Below are 19,455 nucleotides of genomic sequence, written 5' to 3' on the forward strand. Positions count from 1 at the left end.
TAACAAGGGGACTTTGGTGTAAAGATCGCAGGGATCGAGTAGAGGAGTAACTAGAAATGTTGTTGGCAGGATAAGTAGGAGCCATTCCATGAAGGGATTTAAAGACTGTGCACGGGATTTTAAAATGAATAGGTTTAAGGACTGGATACTGGTGTAGAAGGCGGTGGTGGTTTGGAGACTTCAATAGGTCATTTGTACAGTCCATCTTATGTTATTGTTATATCGTTGAGATCGCTGCTGTGATCTGCAGGTCGCAGGTTCGAATCCCGGCAGGGCCAACTCAGCCTCTCATCCTTCTGAGGTCGATAAATGAGTACCAATTTCGGTTGGGTGATATTGTATGTAAATATGTGCTCTGTAAAGCGCTTTGGATTAAGGCACTATATAAATAACACGTCATTATCATTAAATACCAATCAAATAACACTTTAAACCAGTCAATGCAGACTAACTACTCAGATCAAACACCTTCATCCCCCCCATTCCTGCCTTGATAGAAAGTGCAACTAAACATATTTAGATGTTGCATGGATCAGCTGTGGATTGCTGGCCCAAAAGAGCCATAAACAGTTACTATGGCACACCTGTGACAAGCATTTAAAATAATCTAAAAACAAGCATTGACAAAGCCAATAGGTTTTTGCTGACAGATGTCGGGTGCAGCCTCAAGTGCCCCGATAAGCTTCTTCTTTTGACTAAATGACAGAAATCAAGCAATAATATTCATGAAAGTAGATCACATGAAAAAGGCACACACATCAAGCAAAAAAGTATAAGAAAAGCAACTCTGTTCAGTCAAGCCTACAACATTGGGCACTCTTTCCATTCAACTGAAAACAGAGGCAGCCAATTGCAACTGAGGCTCACACAGAAGTTTCACCTTTTAGAAAATCACGTCTACAGAAACATAGAAAAGGAGGGATTAATGACACATCACTGAGACGGATGTGTATTTATACACCTGTGCCATCTACCACTTTCATGATAATATTCTTTGCTCCACTAGGTGTCAGAAAAGCACCACCTATGAGCCAGGCAGCGATCTGTTTATTTCAGTGCACCTGGTGGATGGGAGTTAAACCTCAGCATGCAGTGAGACCAGACTTGACCTTTAGTGGTATGAACTTAGCATGAATTTGCCAGCAATGAGAGGTGGTAGCACTTTGTGGAGATGTTTTGGAACGTCCTAACTGCGAGATTTTCATATGGTGGCCAGGGGACCTGGTTTTGGGAGCATAGTCCCGATTTTCCACACCACGCACCCGTGTCACCTTCTCCCAGCAAGCATCAGTAAAAGTATTGAAACGTCTCAGTTTTCAGAAAAGACTTTCACGTGAGATCCTTGTCTGCACAATTCTTTGTTTAAAAGCTGAATGCAGGTGAAATTACAGCTGCAGGGAAAGACGAGTTTGAGGAAGGTTGAAAGTGAGTTTGGGAGCCCCTCTACTGAGAACGATCATGGGTCAAATACCTTGTTCTGTGGAAGTTCTTCCACTCAGGAAGGTCTACAACCACATTTTATCTCACCTCACCCTTCACAGAAGAGACATGACCATTTGCATATCAGTTCAGCACCGAAATGCCAGGCAAGTCTCCTCTGAACAAGAGTTCCATCAGCAATCCTAGACACGTGTTTCGACCTTGTTGGGCCTCCTCAGTGGAGTATAGCTGAGCATCTCTAAGGGACATTGAGCAAGGGGTCCACGTCTGGATTACTCTTGGTTACTTAGGGTGAAACCCCATGTTTTACAAAAATGAAAAGGAGTGTGGGAGCTCCTCTACTGGGAACGAACATTGGTTAAATGCCCTGTTTTGTGGTGTTTCTCCCACCCAGGAGGGTCTACAACCAGGTTTCAGCTCACTTCATCCTTCACAGAGGAGAAATATCTATTTGCATCTCAGTCTTTGTAGCACCCACAAGGGCAGTCCAGCACCGAAAAGTTAGGCAATTCTCCTCTGAACAAGAGTACCATCTGCAACCTGTGCTTAGAGAGGCACACCTTCACTGATGAGGCCCGACTAGGCCGACGTGTCTGGGGTTGCTGTTGGTACTCTTATTCAGAGGAGAATTGCTTAGCATTTTGGTGCTGGACTGCCCTTGGATAGGACAAAGACTGATATGCATATGGAAATGTCTCCTCTGTGAAGGGTACAGTGAGCTAAAACGCGGTTGCAGACCCTTCTGAGTGGGCACCTACCCATTGAACAGGTTATTTGGCATATTTGTTCTTAGTAGAGGGGTTCTGCGACCTTTTTATGTTTTTTTAGTTTGAGGAAGAGACAGTGTAAATGTAAGCATCTGTTATTGCCGTCAGAAGATCACATGGTTTGGAAAATAGAGAGAATGGATAAAGGAGTTTTGGAAAGGGAAAGAATGGAACAGACGGCACTCAACACTATAATGGAGAAAGGAGTCAAGAGCTTGTGAATAGGAGCGGAAGGCACCGAATATTACTAATTATATGAAGATCTATTGCCCCAATACTGTTCCAAGTGAGCCACCATCAGAATGCACCATTATTAGTGTGCCCAAGTGCCCTGGAATAAAAAGACATATGTCCATGAAATTATTTAAACTAAACAATAATCCCACAATATTTGTGAAATGTCGAATGATACCCCCAAATGTAGCTTGAGTTAAAAGAAATCTCTCCTATATCAGTCACTCCATTCGATCTAATAAACTGCTCTGTTAAATATATTTTCAATGTCCAGAATTTAAAGTCTCTTTTATATTGACTTCAAAAGATTGTCCCCATTTTTGGCTTGAAAAATCTGGTAATTCCCGCCATTTGAAGTCTCATTTCTATGTCTTTTTTATTCATTTATCAAGATTGTCCTGGTTTTTGAAAATCTAGTCATCCTGATTTTTCTAGAATGTTCATGGGGTGGAGGGCCAAATATGAACCATTATTTATTTATTTATTGCATTTATTTACAGCGCCCAAACCCGTAAGTATCACAGCGCTGATAAACATAGAGAAAACAAACCAAACATGATACACAAGCAAGACAGTGGCCCTCATTACAACACCGGCACTAAACCATGGCGCTATTAGCACCATGGTTGCTGCCGGTATTGTAACGAGTCCGCCATGGTAGAATGGAGAAGTACCACCCCATTCCAAGGTTGGCAGGGCGGTACTTCCCCATTTTACCATGGCCCTTCCCCATTCCCATTTTCGGCCCATAGGGCATAATGGGAATGGGGAAGGCGGTATGTACGGTACCGCAAATTGCGGTACCGTACTGACCTCGGAAGTCCCTTTGCGGGTCCCTACTTTAACGGCTGGTCTAGACCCGGGTCCCGCAAAGGGACTTCGTAATTAGGCGCTAAGGGGTTAACGGCGCCGCAGCCTTTTACGGCGCCGTTAACCCCCTAGCGCCAGGGTCATAATGACCCCCAGTAAGTGATGCAGAGAGTCAAGTACGGTCCGGGGGAGAGGGGTATCCCGATGACAGATTAGTCGTATTTGGTAAACAGTCAAGTTTTTAGCAGTTTTCGGAAAATGAGGTAGGATGCCTGCTCTTGGATGTGGGGAGGTAGGGCATGCCACAGGGTGGGGGCGATGACCATGAAGCAAGTGCCCCCAGATCTTTTTCTCATGAATCTAGAGATGGTTACAGTCCAGGTGGATGAGGAGCGTAGGCAGGGGAGTTTTGCTCTTTTAGAGATGTGTTGGGTGAGGAAGGAGGGTGCAGTATTGAGAATGCATCTGTACATTAGGGATAGAATCTTGAAATCAATGCATGCTTTGATTGGCAACCAGTGGGCATCCTGTCTGTCAATGGAGATGTGGTCCAATGGTCTGAGGCCCCAGACAGCGTGGAGGGCAATGTTTTGAATCAGTTGAAGTTTTGCCAGATTTGGGGAGGAAGTGCCTGCAAGGATGGCGTTGCATTAGTCCAGTTTACTGCCTATAATGTCTCTGGCGAGGGTGAGGCAGTTGTCAGTGGATAGGAATAGGAATGTCTCGGTTTTCCCATTGTGGTCTTGTATGGTAGAAAAGTGGGTAAACCTTTTACATACAAAGAGCTTGGACCAACAATAATTAGCAAGGCGTGTCCCTTCCTATGAAGTTATTACCTTCTCTCCATGGTTTAGTCAGTCAGGATGAAAGCGGCCCGGAGAGCGGAAACTGTGGGTTGATACCAACTGTATCAAATTGTGAGGTCCAGGATTCGCAAATTCTCCTTCATCTCGCCTCTTTCTTGCAGGTGTCTGTGTGGCTGATCCAGTGACAGTGCAGGTCTTTAAGGATGTGTTCCTCGACGTGCAGATGCCTTACTCGGTTGTCCGTGGTGAACAAATTGAGTTGATTGGATCTGTTTACAACTACAGAAATTCCAGAATTTGGGTAATTGTTTAACTGCTGAGCTATTATGCATTCCTTAGAAATTAACGGCTTTTAATATTGCCATGTCTTAACCTGATTGATTGATTAATGCAAAAGGGTCTAGTTCCCATTCTGATACCCGCCATAGCTAGAGCTATGTGGTAAAAAGAAATGTGTAATGTGCTTTCTTTATAGTTAAAGACAGCACATAAAACATAAAAGAAAATGGTAATACAACAACGTAATAGGTCGCAAAAATGATTGTATGCGAGGGATACAATGGTGAAAGTAGGATAGTGTATGACAACAAGACAGTAATCAATATCTGACGAATAGATAACAGGAATGTAAAAAGATGGCACTCGTTTAATACTTTTAATTGCGGTTGTTTGAAGATGCTTTAACACCTTCTGGTGGGTAAAAAGGATTGTTCCGCAAAATGGGGGATATAGGCCAGTGGCAGTATATCCAAATTTCCCTGGCGTATTTTGTTTGCTTTCCCCCGCTTCCTTGGCATCATGGCCTCCTGTAACCTCCACCACACTTCCTGTAGGGCCCACAGTGGATCCTTTGCCTCCTTGTCTTCTGCGACCCTTTGCAGTTTCTCGCTCTGATCCTTCCTCTCCTTTGCAAACAGTCTTGAGGTAGCGGCTGCCCACTGAGGCCTCACCTTGACCCACTGGGCGATCTCTCTCCCGCTGTTCTTCCAGGCTTAGGTGGTCCTCACTCCCCTTGTTAGTTGGTCACTGGATCTCCTGTTCCCGGGTTGTAAGCCCATGTCTGCCTCCTGACCCTCCCTTACCAGCTCCACTTTACATTCCATTTCATCAGCCAATGAGGGCCTCTCCCTCCCTGGAATGGGTTCCTTACTGCTTTCTCATACCTTGGTGAGAGATTCTGTGGATCTGCATTGCTTTGCCAGTGTGTCCCCTGCCTGTTATACATCTTTCTCCCACATGCACTGCCTGCATCTTCGCCGACCTGCCATTGTATTGTCTTCCCATGCCTTGTTTACCCGTTTCTTCCTTCCATCTGCTATACATTTTCCTTTCCCTGCTTGCTCAGCTCATGGCCTTCGCTGTCTATTGTGCCTGTGTCTTCCCCTAGTTGTTCTCCCAAACCAGCTCCACAGAACCCACCACCTCACTCAAAGCTCTGGCCCTCTTTGCTACCAACCGTCTTTTTTCTTCCTGGGCAGCCAGAAATACACATCCAGAGAAGCGATTCACTGGCGGGAGCTGCTGTCTTTCCACTTTGGCATAAAGCACTAGAAAATAGTGCTGCCCTACCCACTTCCCTGCACGCCCTTCCAGTGTCTTCTACCAGCTGCTCAGTCCAGTTTTTTATATTTTAAAACATTGTTTTATCCCTTTTTCACCATATCTATTTGCGCATGCCTAGTTCCCGTTACATAAATGAAAACCACAAAGTTTCACAGTTTTTCTTTTCACGCGATTCCATAATTCGCTTCACCAACATGTTTCAAAGTACATGTATATCCTCTTTTCAGTAGTAAAACCACGTGTGCTATTTGTTTGGACATACACCGCACAAAGGCCAAAAACAATGGATTTTGCCAATGCGTGTTCATGCCTTCACTGTGAGGTTGGATTCTTTTCTTAGTAAGAAATGACAGTACGCCTTTCATACATAAACAGATGCACAAATCTAAAAAAACAAAAGTGTAAAAGTGTAAGAAAACCGCAATACAACTATTGCGTGACTATAACGAATTATTCACTTTATGAAATGTCCAAAAAAAACCAATGACTCACCTGTCCAAATGATACTTCCGGTCTGAGAACCAAGACTTGTGTCTCTTTTCTTGTTTTGTGAAGGGTGACTATTCACCTCCTAAGGTTTTTCCATCACTGCCGCACCCAAAGAAAAGATGGCCGCCCTCCTGAAGATCTCGCCAATCCTGCTTACTCCTTTTACACTCCTGTGCCCCCTTGCCCTTCTTCTTCCGCTTAGTAGTCCCCTTCGCTTTTTCTTTCCTTTCGGTCAGCTGATGCCGACTCAAGGCGACGAGTAGCGCTCAACAAAAAAAGCCCACAAACAAATAAATACCACTCGGTAACAATTAACTGCATTGCTTCGCAGAATAATGGAATATTCAATATAAAGAATAATTACACTGACCAGTATACCCTACATTGTTTCTCCATGTGTGACCCTGGTTATAATATATGTTCATTGATTAGTTATTAAAAATTGACGTAGAATACATGTGCTGTCAGTCCCTCTCTAAAATGTTTGAAAGATGAATGTGTACAAAATGTACTGGCATTAAGTATTGAAACCACCACTACTCTATAATGGCCCCATTGTCAGACGCTTTCTATGTTACTGCTTATGCTTCACCATACCTATCATAGAGCCACCCTTTCGTGCCCTCTAGGAGCACTGCCTTTGCATTTTAGTAATTCATCCCTACACCTCTGGCTGTCTCCTGCAGTTATGCTGTATTGATGATCAAATGCCAGCTGACCCAGAGGACAGTCATTTGCAAGGTCCACGTCAAGTTGGAGTTATCTTGAAATATTGCTGTCTGCTAGTGTGCACATGATCAGCCCACTGGGACGGTTCCGTGTGCTGCTTGCCTCCCTCTAGCACTGTTAGCCTTCCCAAAACAATATCCTAACCATGAGATGGTGACCCTCAGCTGCAAATGTGTTCCTTTGAGGCAAATCTACGTGTAATTCCTCTGTGCATTTAGAGGTCACCGTTTAACAATGAAACAGACAGTTCCGCATGCAGGACGACATCGCGACAGCTTCGGCCACATGTCGTAGCACTCTACCTCTATTGATAGTCAAGCTCGGGATACCAGGATACATGGCTCACGTATCCAGAATTCACTGATAGCCTTTCAGAGACCAGGGACATATCTTCTTAGTGAAGAGATCTACTAGAGGTCGCCGGTTGGTCCATGTTGGGTGTGAGATTTTCAGATTGCCACGACTGCTTAGCTCACATCACTTTGAATGGAATTATTTGTAGCCTCCACATGTTGTGAGAAAGGTAAGACTACATGTACCATAAGGCAAAGTGATCAAATCTAAGAGCTTAGAGTGGCTGAACATCTCACACCTGAAGTGGGACAGTTCACATTGCTGCAATGCTCTGAGGAAGTGATGCTGGTCTTGGGCAGGTCATCTCCCGGAGTTATGGAAAACTCCACCTCTTCAACCCAATGACAACTATTTAGTGCATGACGTCCCATTTGTGACTTTTTGTTGATCTGTTTTTGTGTTGGATGTTGGCTGGAGGGCGATCAAGCGGCGTCATACTTTTTAGTGAGAAGAGGCAGTGCCATTAAGTTTCATGATGTTGATATAACTACACAAACTATGTCTCTGTTTTTGCCAGAGTTGCGTCACAATGACAGTTGGAGAGGAAATATGTTTATTTAAAGGCATGTCCACTAAAGTTAAAGGTATTCAGCAAACCACCTGCACACAGTCATCTGTCCAGGCTTCTTCCGTCATGGTGGCCAAATTTAAAGTCCTCCCACTGGAGATTGGTCTGCACACGGTGAACTTCACACTCCGATCTGATTATGGCACTGAAATCGTGGTGAAAACATTGCGCGTGGTGGTAAGTAGAATAATTGTTACCTTGTTTTGGATGGGTGGCTTTGGTTTGTAGAATGGGGAACTCACAATTGTACTCATGTACCAATTGTCTAATAAAGTGGCGGGGCTCATTGTCTTGTCCTCCACTCTAACCTTCTCCTTCTATGTGGGGGTGCTGAGACAGGGTGATCCTCATTGTATTATTTGCCAGAATGCAACAGAGGTAGACTATCATATAGACATCACTATCACCAGTGTTGAACAGAATGCCTGTTTACAAAGTAGTAATTGATATTGTAATTTACACCAAACTACAAGAAACCCTGGCTTACTCTTTGTTTTTGATAATCCACCACCCCCAAGAAAACACATTAGTACATTCTAAAGAAAATGCCATAATACATTTAAATTAAAAAGTCAATAGAGTAAAGAGGTGGACAAGTAACACTACCACTTTAAGGGAGTGCTTTTTAAAAGTAGCAAATGCACTGTGTTAAAGCTGAGATGTGCATGAAAGGAACAACAGTTTGCTGTGCCCAAAAACATTTGCAGCAGACAAGTATGTCAAATGCCCCTGACGCGCTCTGTGGGCTGCAGGGACAATGTTAAAGTCTGACGTTATATAAGACACAGCACACCCTCTCAACTCCTGCTTCAGACTGAAGCTGAGATTGGAGGCAAAGGTCCAGGGATCTGAAGTTGTGTAAGACAATAACTGTGTCCATTATCTATCCAATCACGTACTATCCTTTTTACCAGCCACGTGAGAAGGTCAATGCTTTAATTCGCATTGCACTGCAGAAATCTCTTTTCCACAACATAATGTCTGTCTGCAGAGAGCCCACCATGATATTTAACTATGTCTTTTCTTTAACTTTAGCCGGAGGGTATCAAGAAGGAGAAGCAGACTGGATTCTCCCTGGACCCACAAGGGGCTTATGGTATGTAACTCATTTTGGTATTACCATTTAGCATGTGACATATTTCCTCTATGCTGGGAGAAGGGGAATATGGCTGGGGAGTCGTGGGGGGTGCAGTCAGAAAATGGATTCTTCAATTACTCTCCCACAAACAATGATCACCAATGACTGTACGCCAGAGTCATGAAAGAACCAACACAGTGATCTGGGATGCAATACAGCCAAAGCTTAATTTACTAATTGCACAGGGTAAATGTACACCTCTGCAGTGGTAATACATTAGTAATGAACCCAGCCTTTGAGCTCAGCTGCCCACATCTGCAGCCAAGGATAAAATCAGAAGGACGCATGTAGGTGGTCCGGGGTACTGAGCTTTGCAATGGCCTGCCAATAGTTTTCAGCCTGAACCTTCCAGCATAGCCATGAGGAGCGCAGAGTATCCCTCCTAGAAAAGACAGAGAACATAGCTATTGTTTGCCATTGGACAGCACACTGGGCCACGCTCACTCAACCCTCTGTAAAAGGACCTTTGGGGCATATTAATATCATTGTTAAAAACTTGCATTAGATAATGTACCATAACTGTTCTCGTCTCTATAGTGTGGGATTCCTTTGTGGTTTCTCTGATTTGTCTCCAGCAGTGGACTCCCAGACAATACATCAGTCTATGAGGGTAGATATGGGCACAGAGCTGAAATTCGCTGTGGATGAAATATCTTTAGTTATAAAATGGCAAAATCTGAATAGGGCATCTGGTCCACATAATGCACTGGCTGGTCTTTTTTTTTGCTCATTGCTCAAGATAGATTTGTAGGAACTGTGAGAAACCTGAGGGCGTTCTCACATATACTTCCCTTGGATCCTCTGGGCAGGTGGCCAGGGAAAAGCCATTGCCTTTGGATCCTGACCACGAGGGCAGATAAGCGGTGGAGAGCCCCTGAGGATTGGGAATGAGACCATCTCAGACGAGACACAGTATTCCACATTTTCCTTGCAGGAAGAGACTCCTGTCCCAGAGGCAGTTAAGGGATATTGTTCTCCACGTTCCATTGACCAGGAAAAAGAAAGGAGATATCAACAGTGCAGAAGTACTAGAAGGAGGAGGAAAAGGAAAGGGAAAACGATTCAGGGTGGTATTAGGTGAAAAATGGTATACCTCTTTTCCCATTGACAACCAACATAACCCTCCCCCAACCATTATGATTTATTATAAGCCAGCTCCCCTCATTTTCCCACATATAACATTTGACTGTACTGAGATGAGGAAGAGGAGACTGAGAGTAATGAACACCACACACTTTCACCACCCTAGTACTGAGACGAAGAAGAGGCAACTGACAGCAATGATGACTACACTCTTTCACCTCTCTGGTACTGGGATGAGGAAGATGCCTTCTGACAGCTGTGAGGGTCAGGCATGGCCCTTTGTCAGGCAGGGTTAATTGGACATCCACACCTGCAGCCAGTCAAGGGGCTGCAGGTGTATCAAAGGAGACCAGCCCAGCAGGAGGGAAGAGAGTGACAGCACGAGGCACAGGGAGACCTGTGAATGGAGTAGCAGCAGGAGACCTTTATGAGGAGGCAGCCATGGTGGGACCAGAGACAGAGCCAGGATGCCGGCAATCATCCCAGAGGACTTGTTGGACTTGAAAAGAGTGGGCTGTGTACTTTCCCAAGGTTTGGGAACCTCCATGTGCGAGCAGCAGGAGCTGCTGAGGAGTTGCTCGGTTCAGAGAGGACACCGCCCACATCCAGGGAGAAGCCGTGGAGTCGGTGTGCAGAGAGACCCCAATACATGCATATTGAATACTGAGCTAAATGGAAACTTAACTTTGAAGCCAATACATTCATATTGAATACTGAACTAAATCGAAACTTAACTTTGAAGCCACTATATGCATATTGAATACTGAACTAAATGGAAACTTAACTTTGAAGCCAATATATGCATATTGAATACCGAACTAAACGGACACATAACTTTGAAACAAATAAGTGCATATTAAATACCGTACTTAATGAGATTTTACAATTGAGCAACATAAGTGCACCTGGGAACTGAAGGTAATCAATATTAAATGTATGTTGCACCACGATTTAACTTAAACTCTGAAGTTAAGTACATCAAATGCTAAAGGGAGTCACACAGTGAACTTTGATGAGTGATTGCAGTGTGGCAAGGCCACAAATTGGCAAGAGGTGTATGACACGTGGTGGCAGAGGCAAAAGGCATACAAAGTGAAGCTGGGCTGAGGAGTCCCGGGATCCTGGTTGCGTGACCTGTGAAGGGTGGACCGTGCAGTCAAACAACTGCACCTAGCCCTGAATGGTGACAATAATGACATTGTGAAACAGCCCAATGAAACCACTACAGATGAACCACACTTGTTGTCTTGAGAACGGAGTCTCAAGACCCCTTTTGTGTTGAACTGTGTTACTTGAAAATTGGGGAAGGGGACCCCAAGGAGTGATTTTGAATGGTGACATCTTGAACTGGGAATAGGTAATCGTCAGACTTTTTCATGGAACTTTCGTGTGCTTGTGGAAGGGGGAGATGAAAGAAAGCTGTGAGCTGGATGGATCTCAGATATCCCTACACATTGTTTAGCTGAAGTTGTGAGGGCAAGGATAGGTTTTGGACACAGACAGACTTTTAAGTTGAACTCTTTGACTCAGACTTTCCTTAGTTTCGTTCAGGTAGGGAAATCCCACCTTAGCATTGGGCAAGTTAGGCCTTCAACCATTCTGACATTTATTTTAATAAATGTCTTTTGTTTGAACTGTAAGTCTTTTGTCTGTGTCTTACTTCGTGATGCCTTCACATAACCCATTTAAACCATAGGTTTCAGTGCAACTAGCTCTGGGGGTGTGATACCTTCCTCATGGTCTCTTGCCATAATCCAAAATATCTTTAAGAAAGATCAGAAAGATCAGAGGGACATGCCAGGTTCATATAGAGCAATTTCTCTTCTGGATTACCTTTTTAAAATGTTTGGATGTGCTGTTTGGGCCAGGTTGAGAACATGAATGGCTCAGGACAACATTTTGTCCCTCATCCAGTTAGGATTTACATCAGGTTTGAGCACCTCGGAGCAATCCAAAAATGTATACTTGAGTGGCCCATTTTTGTAAATCAAAGAGGATCAGATTCATCTGGCTTTCATGGATCTGATCACCTCCTTTGATAAAGTCAACCGGGTCAAGCTGTGGCAGGTCCTCAGGTTCTTCAAATGTCCAGTGGGGATAATTCTTCTTTTAATCAGGCTGAATCAGTCGACCTAAGCCTGTATATAGAGCGGCAAAAATGGGCGCTCTATGGATTGTTTTCCAGTGGAGATAGGATTACACCCGAGTTGTGTCCTTGAGCCCCTACTATTTAGTTTGTATATAAATGGCCTCTATGACTGCCTGCTGAATTCTACCCTGGATGTACCAAGGATGGTAAATGGAGTGCTGACACTGCCGGCATGCATGGATGATACTGTTTTGATTGCAAGTGTTACAGAAACTCATCCTTGACTAGACCATGTTCATGGATGAGCTGGACCTCAGGGTAAATGCCCAGAAATCAGCAGTCATGGTCTGCCACAAAGGGATGGGTCCACCTACATTTTCATCTATGCACAGTAAAAGAATTGGGGATTAGCTATTAGTCGAATGTTCCCCCGGAAACACAAGTAAAAAAACAAACTATGACGTTTAGGCAATCTATGCGGGTTATTTAGATCTTTGGCAATGTTTAGGCTAAAACTGTAGATATGGTTTTAAAAGTTTATAACAGTTAAGTGGTATCGGTAGCAAGGTATGGGATGGAGTTGTGGGGATACAAGAATGTAAACGCGCTTCAAATAGTAGTTTTAAACAAGTGATGGGTCTTGGCCGCTCTGGCTCTAATTATGGAGTACATCTAGAGCTGGGTCATGTATTTGTTAGTGATAGCTTGTCAGGACGGCCTTTGTTTGTTTGTTTGTTTGTTTGTTTATTTATTTGATAATGCACACCAAACCCTCATGTAGCTGGGCTCAGCAGATACAAGAATATTTAAGCTTAGTTACAACATGATAGGTAAGTACAGGCATGAAACAATTATAGTACATACAGTAGGGATGCATAATGCAGGTAGGTGGCACAGGTACAGTGCAGACATGGAATTAGTGGTATCATACATAAGGAATCGCGCAGAGTATCCTAAGGTAGGGTCTGGGTGTCCTAAGTGTGGAGCGATATCTAGATGTCCTTGGAACGGAGCAAATTCAGTAGATTGCATCTGAATCTAGCATATGGCTGTTCCACTCTGAGGGCCGTAGGGAGAGAGTTCCAGGAGAGAGCCGCTTTAACAGGGAAGCTGCCTCCACCAGCTTTGGCGAGTCTAAATCTTGGAATATCAAGGCAGAGATGGTTAGATGATCTAGTATGATGATGGAGGTTTTTCTGGTCAGTCTAGCAGAGAGATAGGGGGTGCGGCGTTGTTCAGGCATTTGAAGGCGAGGGATACTATTTTGAGGAGTATCCTGTCACTATTTTTTAACCAATGCTGATCTCTTCTGAAGTTGGAAATGTGCTCTTTATTTCGCAGACTCCGTTTATGGATCAATGTTAAGGCTGGCATGACGCACAACCTAATGAAGTTCTTAGTTGTAAAGGTCTAAAGGACCCTAATGTCAGGGATCCCTGGCTAGCATTTATTATGAAGCTTAAGCTGGTGTTAATCAATGCTGCTTCATCTTTCAGCTCATTAGATATCATATCATCCACTATGGTGTGATCTATGTCCTACAGGCTGGAGAAAAGGGAGTCTCAGGAGTTATTGAAACCATTCAACAGGAGGCATGTGATTATACCCGCTTCTGCTATTCAAAAATATTTATTATGGGCAGAGAACCCATCTCAGAGCATTTTGATGACCAGGGCATGTTTTAATTGCTTTCCACTTAGAGCCGTTATGGCTGTCTGGGAGCGTGCCACTGACAGTCAATCTTGCTTACTGTGTAATGCGCCTTTGGAGGGCATTGCTAATTTTTTGCTGTTTTGTTCCGCATATTCTGAGATAAGGACAGGGACTTTTTTTTCTGCTGCGGCTGACTCTCCTAGAGTGGTTGGGAACTTTTATCATATTTAAGGTGAGCTTTACACAAAAGGAAGCTTTTAATGAATTCTTAGATATTTGTTTCTTGGTCTCTTTTTTTATTACTGGTTTCCTGTTTGTGCAAAGGATTTGTTTTAATATTTTTCATCCGGTTTATAATATTGTTGAATTGTTTTTGAAGTATTTTTGTATGTGTCTCTGTTATTATGGAAACTTGGTTATTTCCGAAACAAACATCATTGAGAAAAAAATGTACCATAACTTTATGGCAGGCACCTTCATACAGGACCTCGGTGAGGGATCCCACAGGCCGTAATCCCCTCTCTTTCGCTTTGAAACTATCCCCAGATCACCAAACACCTACATAAATCAATTGCCAGGATCACATTACTCAGCCATTAGTACCTCCTACATCGATGTCCCACATCCAGACAATCCAGAGAGCATAAACATCTTAAACTTAGGAGTCCACTCTTTTTAACCACTCAAGGAATAAGGTCTATGCTTTGTGTGTATATGCAGTCTTTAATGATAGCTCAGTGAGGTTTGAACCCTTCATCCTTTTTCGGTTGCTAACACTGAGTTATATCTAAGTAGGCAAAATGTACACCGATTATTTAACAGTGCTTAAATAAAAACGTGTGTGATTAGGCCTCCATAAAAGCAGGCTTATCCTGCTTATCTGTCAGCTTCACACAGCATCCCTTTGCTGTGAGCCTCAGCTGCCTTATTCCTTGAGATCTAAGCAGTCGCTCTCGGGTCCCCATCATGCTGGAGATTCACAGATAGCTTCCTTCCTGGTGTCGCCCAACACTGCCATCAATGTACAAGGCAGACACCTGATCTCTTTCAGAATCACCTAGGAAATGATTGACTATGCCACCTAGTGGGGAAGGGTTTGACTTGTAGATAGGGTTTGATTTAAAAAAAACATTTGCATACTCGGTAATGCTAAACCCACAGAAGCCCGTCGACATTGGGTTCATCCCGCCGACACTACCATGTCGAGCCGGAGTATTTAGATCTTGTGCAAAGATATAGGAACTAATACCAATTCATAACTGTTGTAGGCTAACATGTTGTCTGTAATAAAATCTTACAAAACACCATTCACAGTACCCATGACTGGAAGGCAGAGAGAACAATTAAGTAATATTACACGAGTGGGGGGTGTTGCGGGGAGGATTACCAGGCAAGGTAATGCCCCGGGCCAGGTAGAAGCCCTAGCGAAGTGAGGACTTTACCTTTAGCCCAGGGCATTACCAGGCCCAGTAATGCCCCCCATGCAAGGGCCATATTGTTATTAGTATCCGGCACGATGAACCGGATACTAATTGTTTTTTCTTTTAATTGGAGAAAAGAAGCAGACGTTCCTCAACTTAAAATAATAAATAAAAAAAAGATGGCCACCATGGATCCAGAGAAGGGACTAGGTGTTCCCTTCTCCTTTTCCATGTCGGAGTGGCATGCATCGGGACACGACATGGAACTTATTGTGCACATAGTTTCACAAGGCATCAATGGATATACAGATTACCATAGTAGACACTGGCATGCCCCCTAAGGCAATTAACATACAGCACATTTTATGGCCATGGAATTCCCCCGTGCACTTCCAATTTGGCACAGTGGAGCATCCATTCACATGGGTGTGCTCCAGTGAAATATACTGTGGTGTGTGCAGAAACATTGGAAACAAAGGAGTCTCTTCCATGCAGGTCTGGTTTTAGGACTGCCCCAACAGGGGGCAGAGAGATGCTAGTTTGCGCTGCCTGATAATCACATGGAACCCTGGGCGGATTCAAGAGAAAGGCAATACATGGCATCTGTCTAATCTGAAAGTAGCATGGGCGCAACAAGGAAGGCCAGAATGGCCCAATAAACGGTATCGTTGGCCCCATGGCAAGGGAGGAGTCTCCAGAAGGGCACTTTACTTGAGGCAGTATATATCAGGCATGTATCTATGCCCTGGCCCTGCATGCAAGGCATAGAAGGCACACGCGCATCCTCTGTAAACATTTGATTGAAGATTTGGTCGAAGCCCTCCCCAGCCAACAGAAAAGAAAATGTTCAAACATTTAATTTCAATATTGGCCATGTCCTTGCATGGTCCTCAGCTGAGCTCAGCAGGAGAAGTTGCTGCCCATTGCTGGAGATCATCGTGAGTCATCAGGAAAAACCAGATGTTGCCTTCCAGTACCCAGAGACTGAGGCAGTGATGGAAACATCTAAACTGTGAATCGGGAGTAGATGGAACTTCTCTGCCAGCTGAGGTTTCTCTTGGACATACCCACAAAGGATCGCATTGGCCCATTGGAAGGAATTGGTGTCAGTAGGCTGTTTACCTGAGGTTGGTAAACTGCTGAGTAGCAATACACGTTGAAGAAGCTTTGTTTCCCAGAGAAAAGCATTGGCCCTTGGCAACGCATTGGCCTATCTTTAACATTGTCAAACACCAAAATCTGACACTGATGAATGATTGAGCTAAAAGTCCAGGGTCGACTGAAGACACACTAATTTCCTGAAAAACACAGTTTTCTCTACGAAGACATCTTTCAAAGTAGTATATTTATCTGAAGCATGCCAGAAGGTTACATTTCACTTTCTGATTGGTAACAGATAAGACAAGTAACTAACCCTGAGTGGACAGCCCTTTATTCAGAACAATACTGTTTTATACTGTATTTCTGTGACTCCATTGCCCTCCAGAGAGATGCGCCATGGCTGCTCCACCATGTTACCAATAGTTGGTCCAAGGACATCCAAAGGGATCCGAAGCTTAGTTAGCTCGGGGCAGTTAAAGGGCTTGAACACAAGCCTCAGGTAATACCTCCTCACACCACCCCCCTCATTTAAAAAAGTAATCCTCCTTAAGTCACATGGAAGGGTTCTCCTCCGTAAAGGCCAAAGTGCAATCTGTTTTCTTTTATCGTAAGAGGACAAATGCATGGCACTTGCAGAGCAGGTTCCAGGCAAGACACTGTTCACGGCTTAACTACCTTAATCATGTTCATTTATTCTGTGTCATTTATTATTTGTTTCCCTGGATTGTCACATAATGTTGATTCATTCAATTTCAGGTATAACGAAGAGACGCCAAGAGATTCGATACATGGTGCCTCCCAATGTGGTTCCAAAGACAAAGATGGACAGGACGCTGACTATTAAAGGTAATACCAAGTGAAATTCACTACCACTTCACACTCACGTCCTGTTTTATTTTCTTCTAAAGAAGCTTGTGTTATGAAAGGAAAAACCATAGTCCAGAAGCAATCTACAAAAAATATATGTCTACTTCAAAATAAAACACAAGGTGAACAAATCCACAAACTTAGATTGATATCAGCGGGCATGCATGTTTATAACAAGTCTACTGGATGGACGTATGGATTGCTTGACAGACACCTCAACACAAAAGGCATATTGGTCAAATCTTATATTGTCCTCTCTGGCGACCAAACAAATATGTGAAAACACGAAAAAAGAGAGTATATTGAGCAATGTTTGTCACCTGTTACGGTGGTATCTGTCCCTCAAAAAGACTCTTGCTGTCCCTAAATGTGGGTGAGCCGCCTATCTAGGTTAGGGATAGAGGGAGAAATCTTACCCTATCTTGCTGCGTGGTCAATTTCGTGTATGTATCTAAAATACGATCACAATAAAAACTCTACAGAAGTAGTACGACTGGACTGGCACTTTCATGCAATTATATTCATTACTGTCCAGTCTACTCGTATAAACAGCTTTCAATCAGTGAAAGAATTAGACTGTTGTTTCAGGTTAGGGACTTCTTTCACAGACTCATGTGAAAGTGTCCAACTGGCACGCAAACAGACTTTAGTGAAGAGAGATCTTCACTTAGAATCAATGTGAATCTTCAGTTTCTGAGGGGGTGTGTTATTATCATTATACACATCCGCACTTATCAGTCGACCGGGTTTCGGTAGCACTTCTCTGATTTGGCCACCTTCTTCAGGACGGAAAGTCTGGGATAGCTTCCGAACCACCTTTTTGCGCCTTCTGTTGCCAGAAAAACATACCAAAGCTTATCATATGCTTGCTGTGTTCAGCCCGCTATCTGTAGGGACATAAGAGAGACACAATCGTGCGCTCTCGTTACACGTCTTTTCATAAAGTCAACACGGATCTGAGAGTGTCTTTCAAGTACAAAGTGCTATAATGTTATGTCTAAAGGGAATTGGTATATTCACACTCACCGGTTATGAGACGATTCTCCCGTGCTTACAATGGTGAGCTCATTTCTGGTTTCACATTTCCAAGACCACCAAGTTATGTGTGTGGTTTTTCCATCCAACTTTACTGTTCAAACCTAGTAAAAGAACAAAGAAGCTACTCAAATATAGGTTCTTGATGTTATCCTGTATTAGGACTGGGATGAGTATCCATTGCCTTGCCTTATAGGGGGAGGCAAGGAGTGGAGCCTAGTCCCCATCAATATCAGGATATCTCTCAATAACGGGTACCTAATATCTTGCAAGTGTACTGGGCGCTAGGGGCATGTGCCTCATCCATCCTGTACACTTCGCCCACCGTGCATTAGTGAGTGTTGGGCGTGTAATACACATATTGCGCTGGCAAGTTACTATTCACATGCTAAATATCTAATTACATAACGGTTCTGGGTGGTGAAAAGCCTTATGTTGGCTTTTGTAACATTATTGTTTTACTCTATCATAGATGGATCCCCACATTACTGGTGAACAAGCCATACAACGTGCCCCCTATAATGCTCCGTATGTGCCCGGAAGCCGGTGTTCAGCGCTTCTGTAATGTGCCATCCAACGTGAGCACGAACGGGCTGCATTGTGTCTGTCTGTGCCGCGGTGTTACTTTTGTGTTCTCTACTTCTGAAGCATTTCGTAAGATGTTAGATGAACAATACTAAATGCTGAGCCCCGCCGTCTAACTCATGTTTGGGAATAGGCGAGACAAAGGTGAGTTCGTCTATATCAAAGGTCTCTGCGTGTCTCTGGGATAGTCAGCAAGTTCGCTCTATTACGAAATGCTCGATATGTATGCCATAGAGTGTGCAGTTCACTAGACCTGCCCCCTCTTCTTGAACCGGGTCTGCTTACTCAGATGGCTTATCTTAGCGCTTACCTGAGACTAACCTTCAGACTTCAGATCTTTGGCCTGATGAATTGGGCCATCGTCCCGCGGCTGGCGTATCAGCTAAGAGCCTTGGCGTTAAACTTTAGTCGTCAGGATTGAGAGAGGCACTGGTTTTCAGAACCTCAAAGTTTTAAGAAAAGTGTTGCCTTTTATCTCTTTACGTCTTTGCTCCAGAGGGGTCACAGCTTCCATTATGGGTTGACTTCATTATTGTAATGGGATTTATTTAGGACAACCAGAGTTCTTACTGCATTGTTTACAGGTGAATTCTACAGCTTGTCTTGCACTCAATGCATCTAGATTTTCTCATTCTCCGCCCCTGCTTCATCAGTTACACTGGCTTCCTGTCAAGCAGCGCATTCAATTTAAGATTATTTGTATCGTTCATCGAGCAGTTCAGC

General features: G+C 43.8%; 1 protein-coding gene across 2 annotated transcripts in view; it reads left to right on the plus strand.

Annotated features, from left to right (window-relative positions):
- The window catches only part of C5 (complement C5), a 478,994-nt gene that overhangs the window by 261,690 nt on the left and 197,849 nt on the right, over window positions 1–19,455 (plus strand). For both annotated transcript variants that reach the window (XM_069609527.1, XM_069609526.1), the window contains exons 20-23: window positions 4,219–4,358; window positions 7,710–7,937; window positions 8,796–8,856; window positions 17,002–17,091. In XM_069609527.1, the coding sequence (XP_069465628.1) occupies window positions 4,219–4,358; window positions 7,710–7,937; window positions 8,796–8,856; window positions 17,002–17,091 (519 nt within the window). The remainder of the gene's footprint in view (window positions 1–4,218; window positions 4,359–7,709; window positions 7,938–8,795; window positions 8,857–17,001; window positions 17,092–19,455) is intronic.

This window comes from Ambystoma mexicanum, chromosome 8 (assembly GCF_040938575.1).
Source record: "Ambystoma mexicanum isolate Mex_15411 chromosome 8, UKY_AmexF1_1, whole genome shotgun sequence".
Taxonomy (NCBI): domain Eukaryota; kingdom Metazoa; phylum Chordata; class Amphibia; order Caudata; family Ambystomatidae; genus Ambystoma; species Ambystoma mexicanum.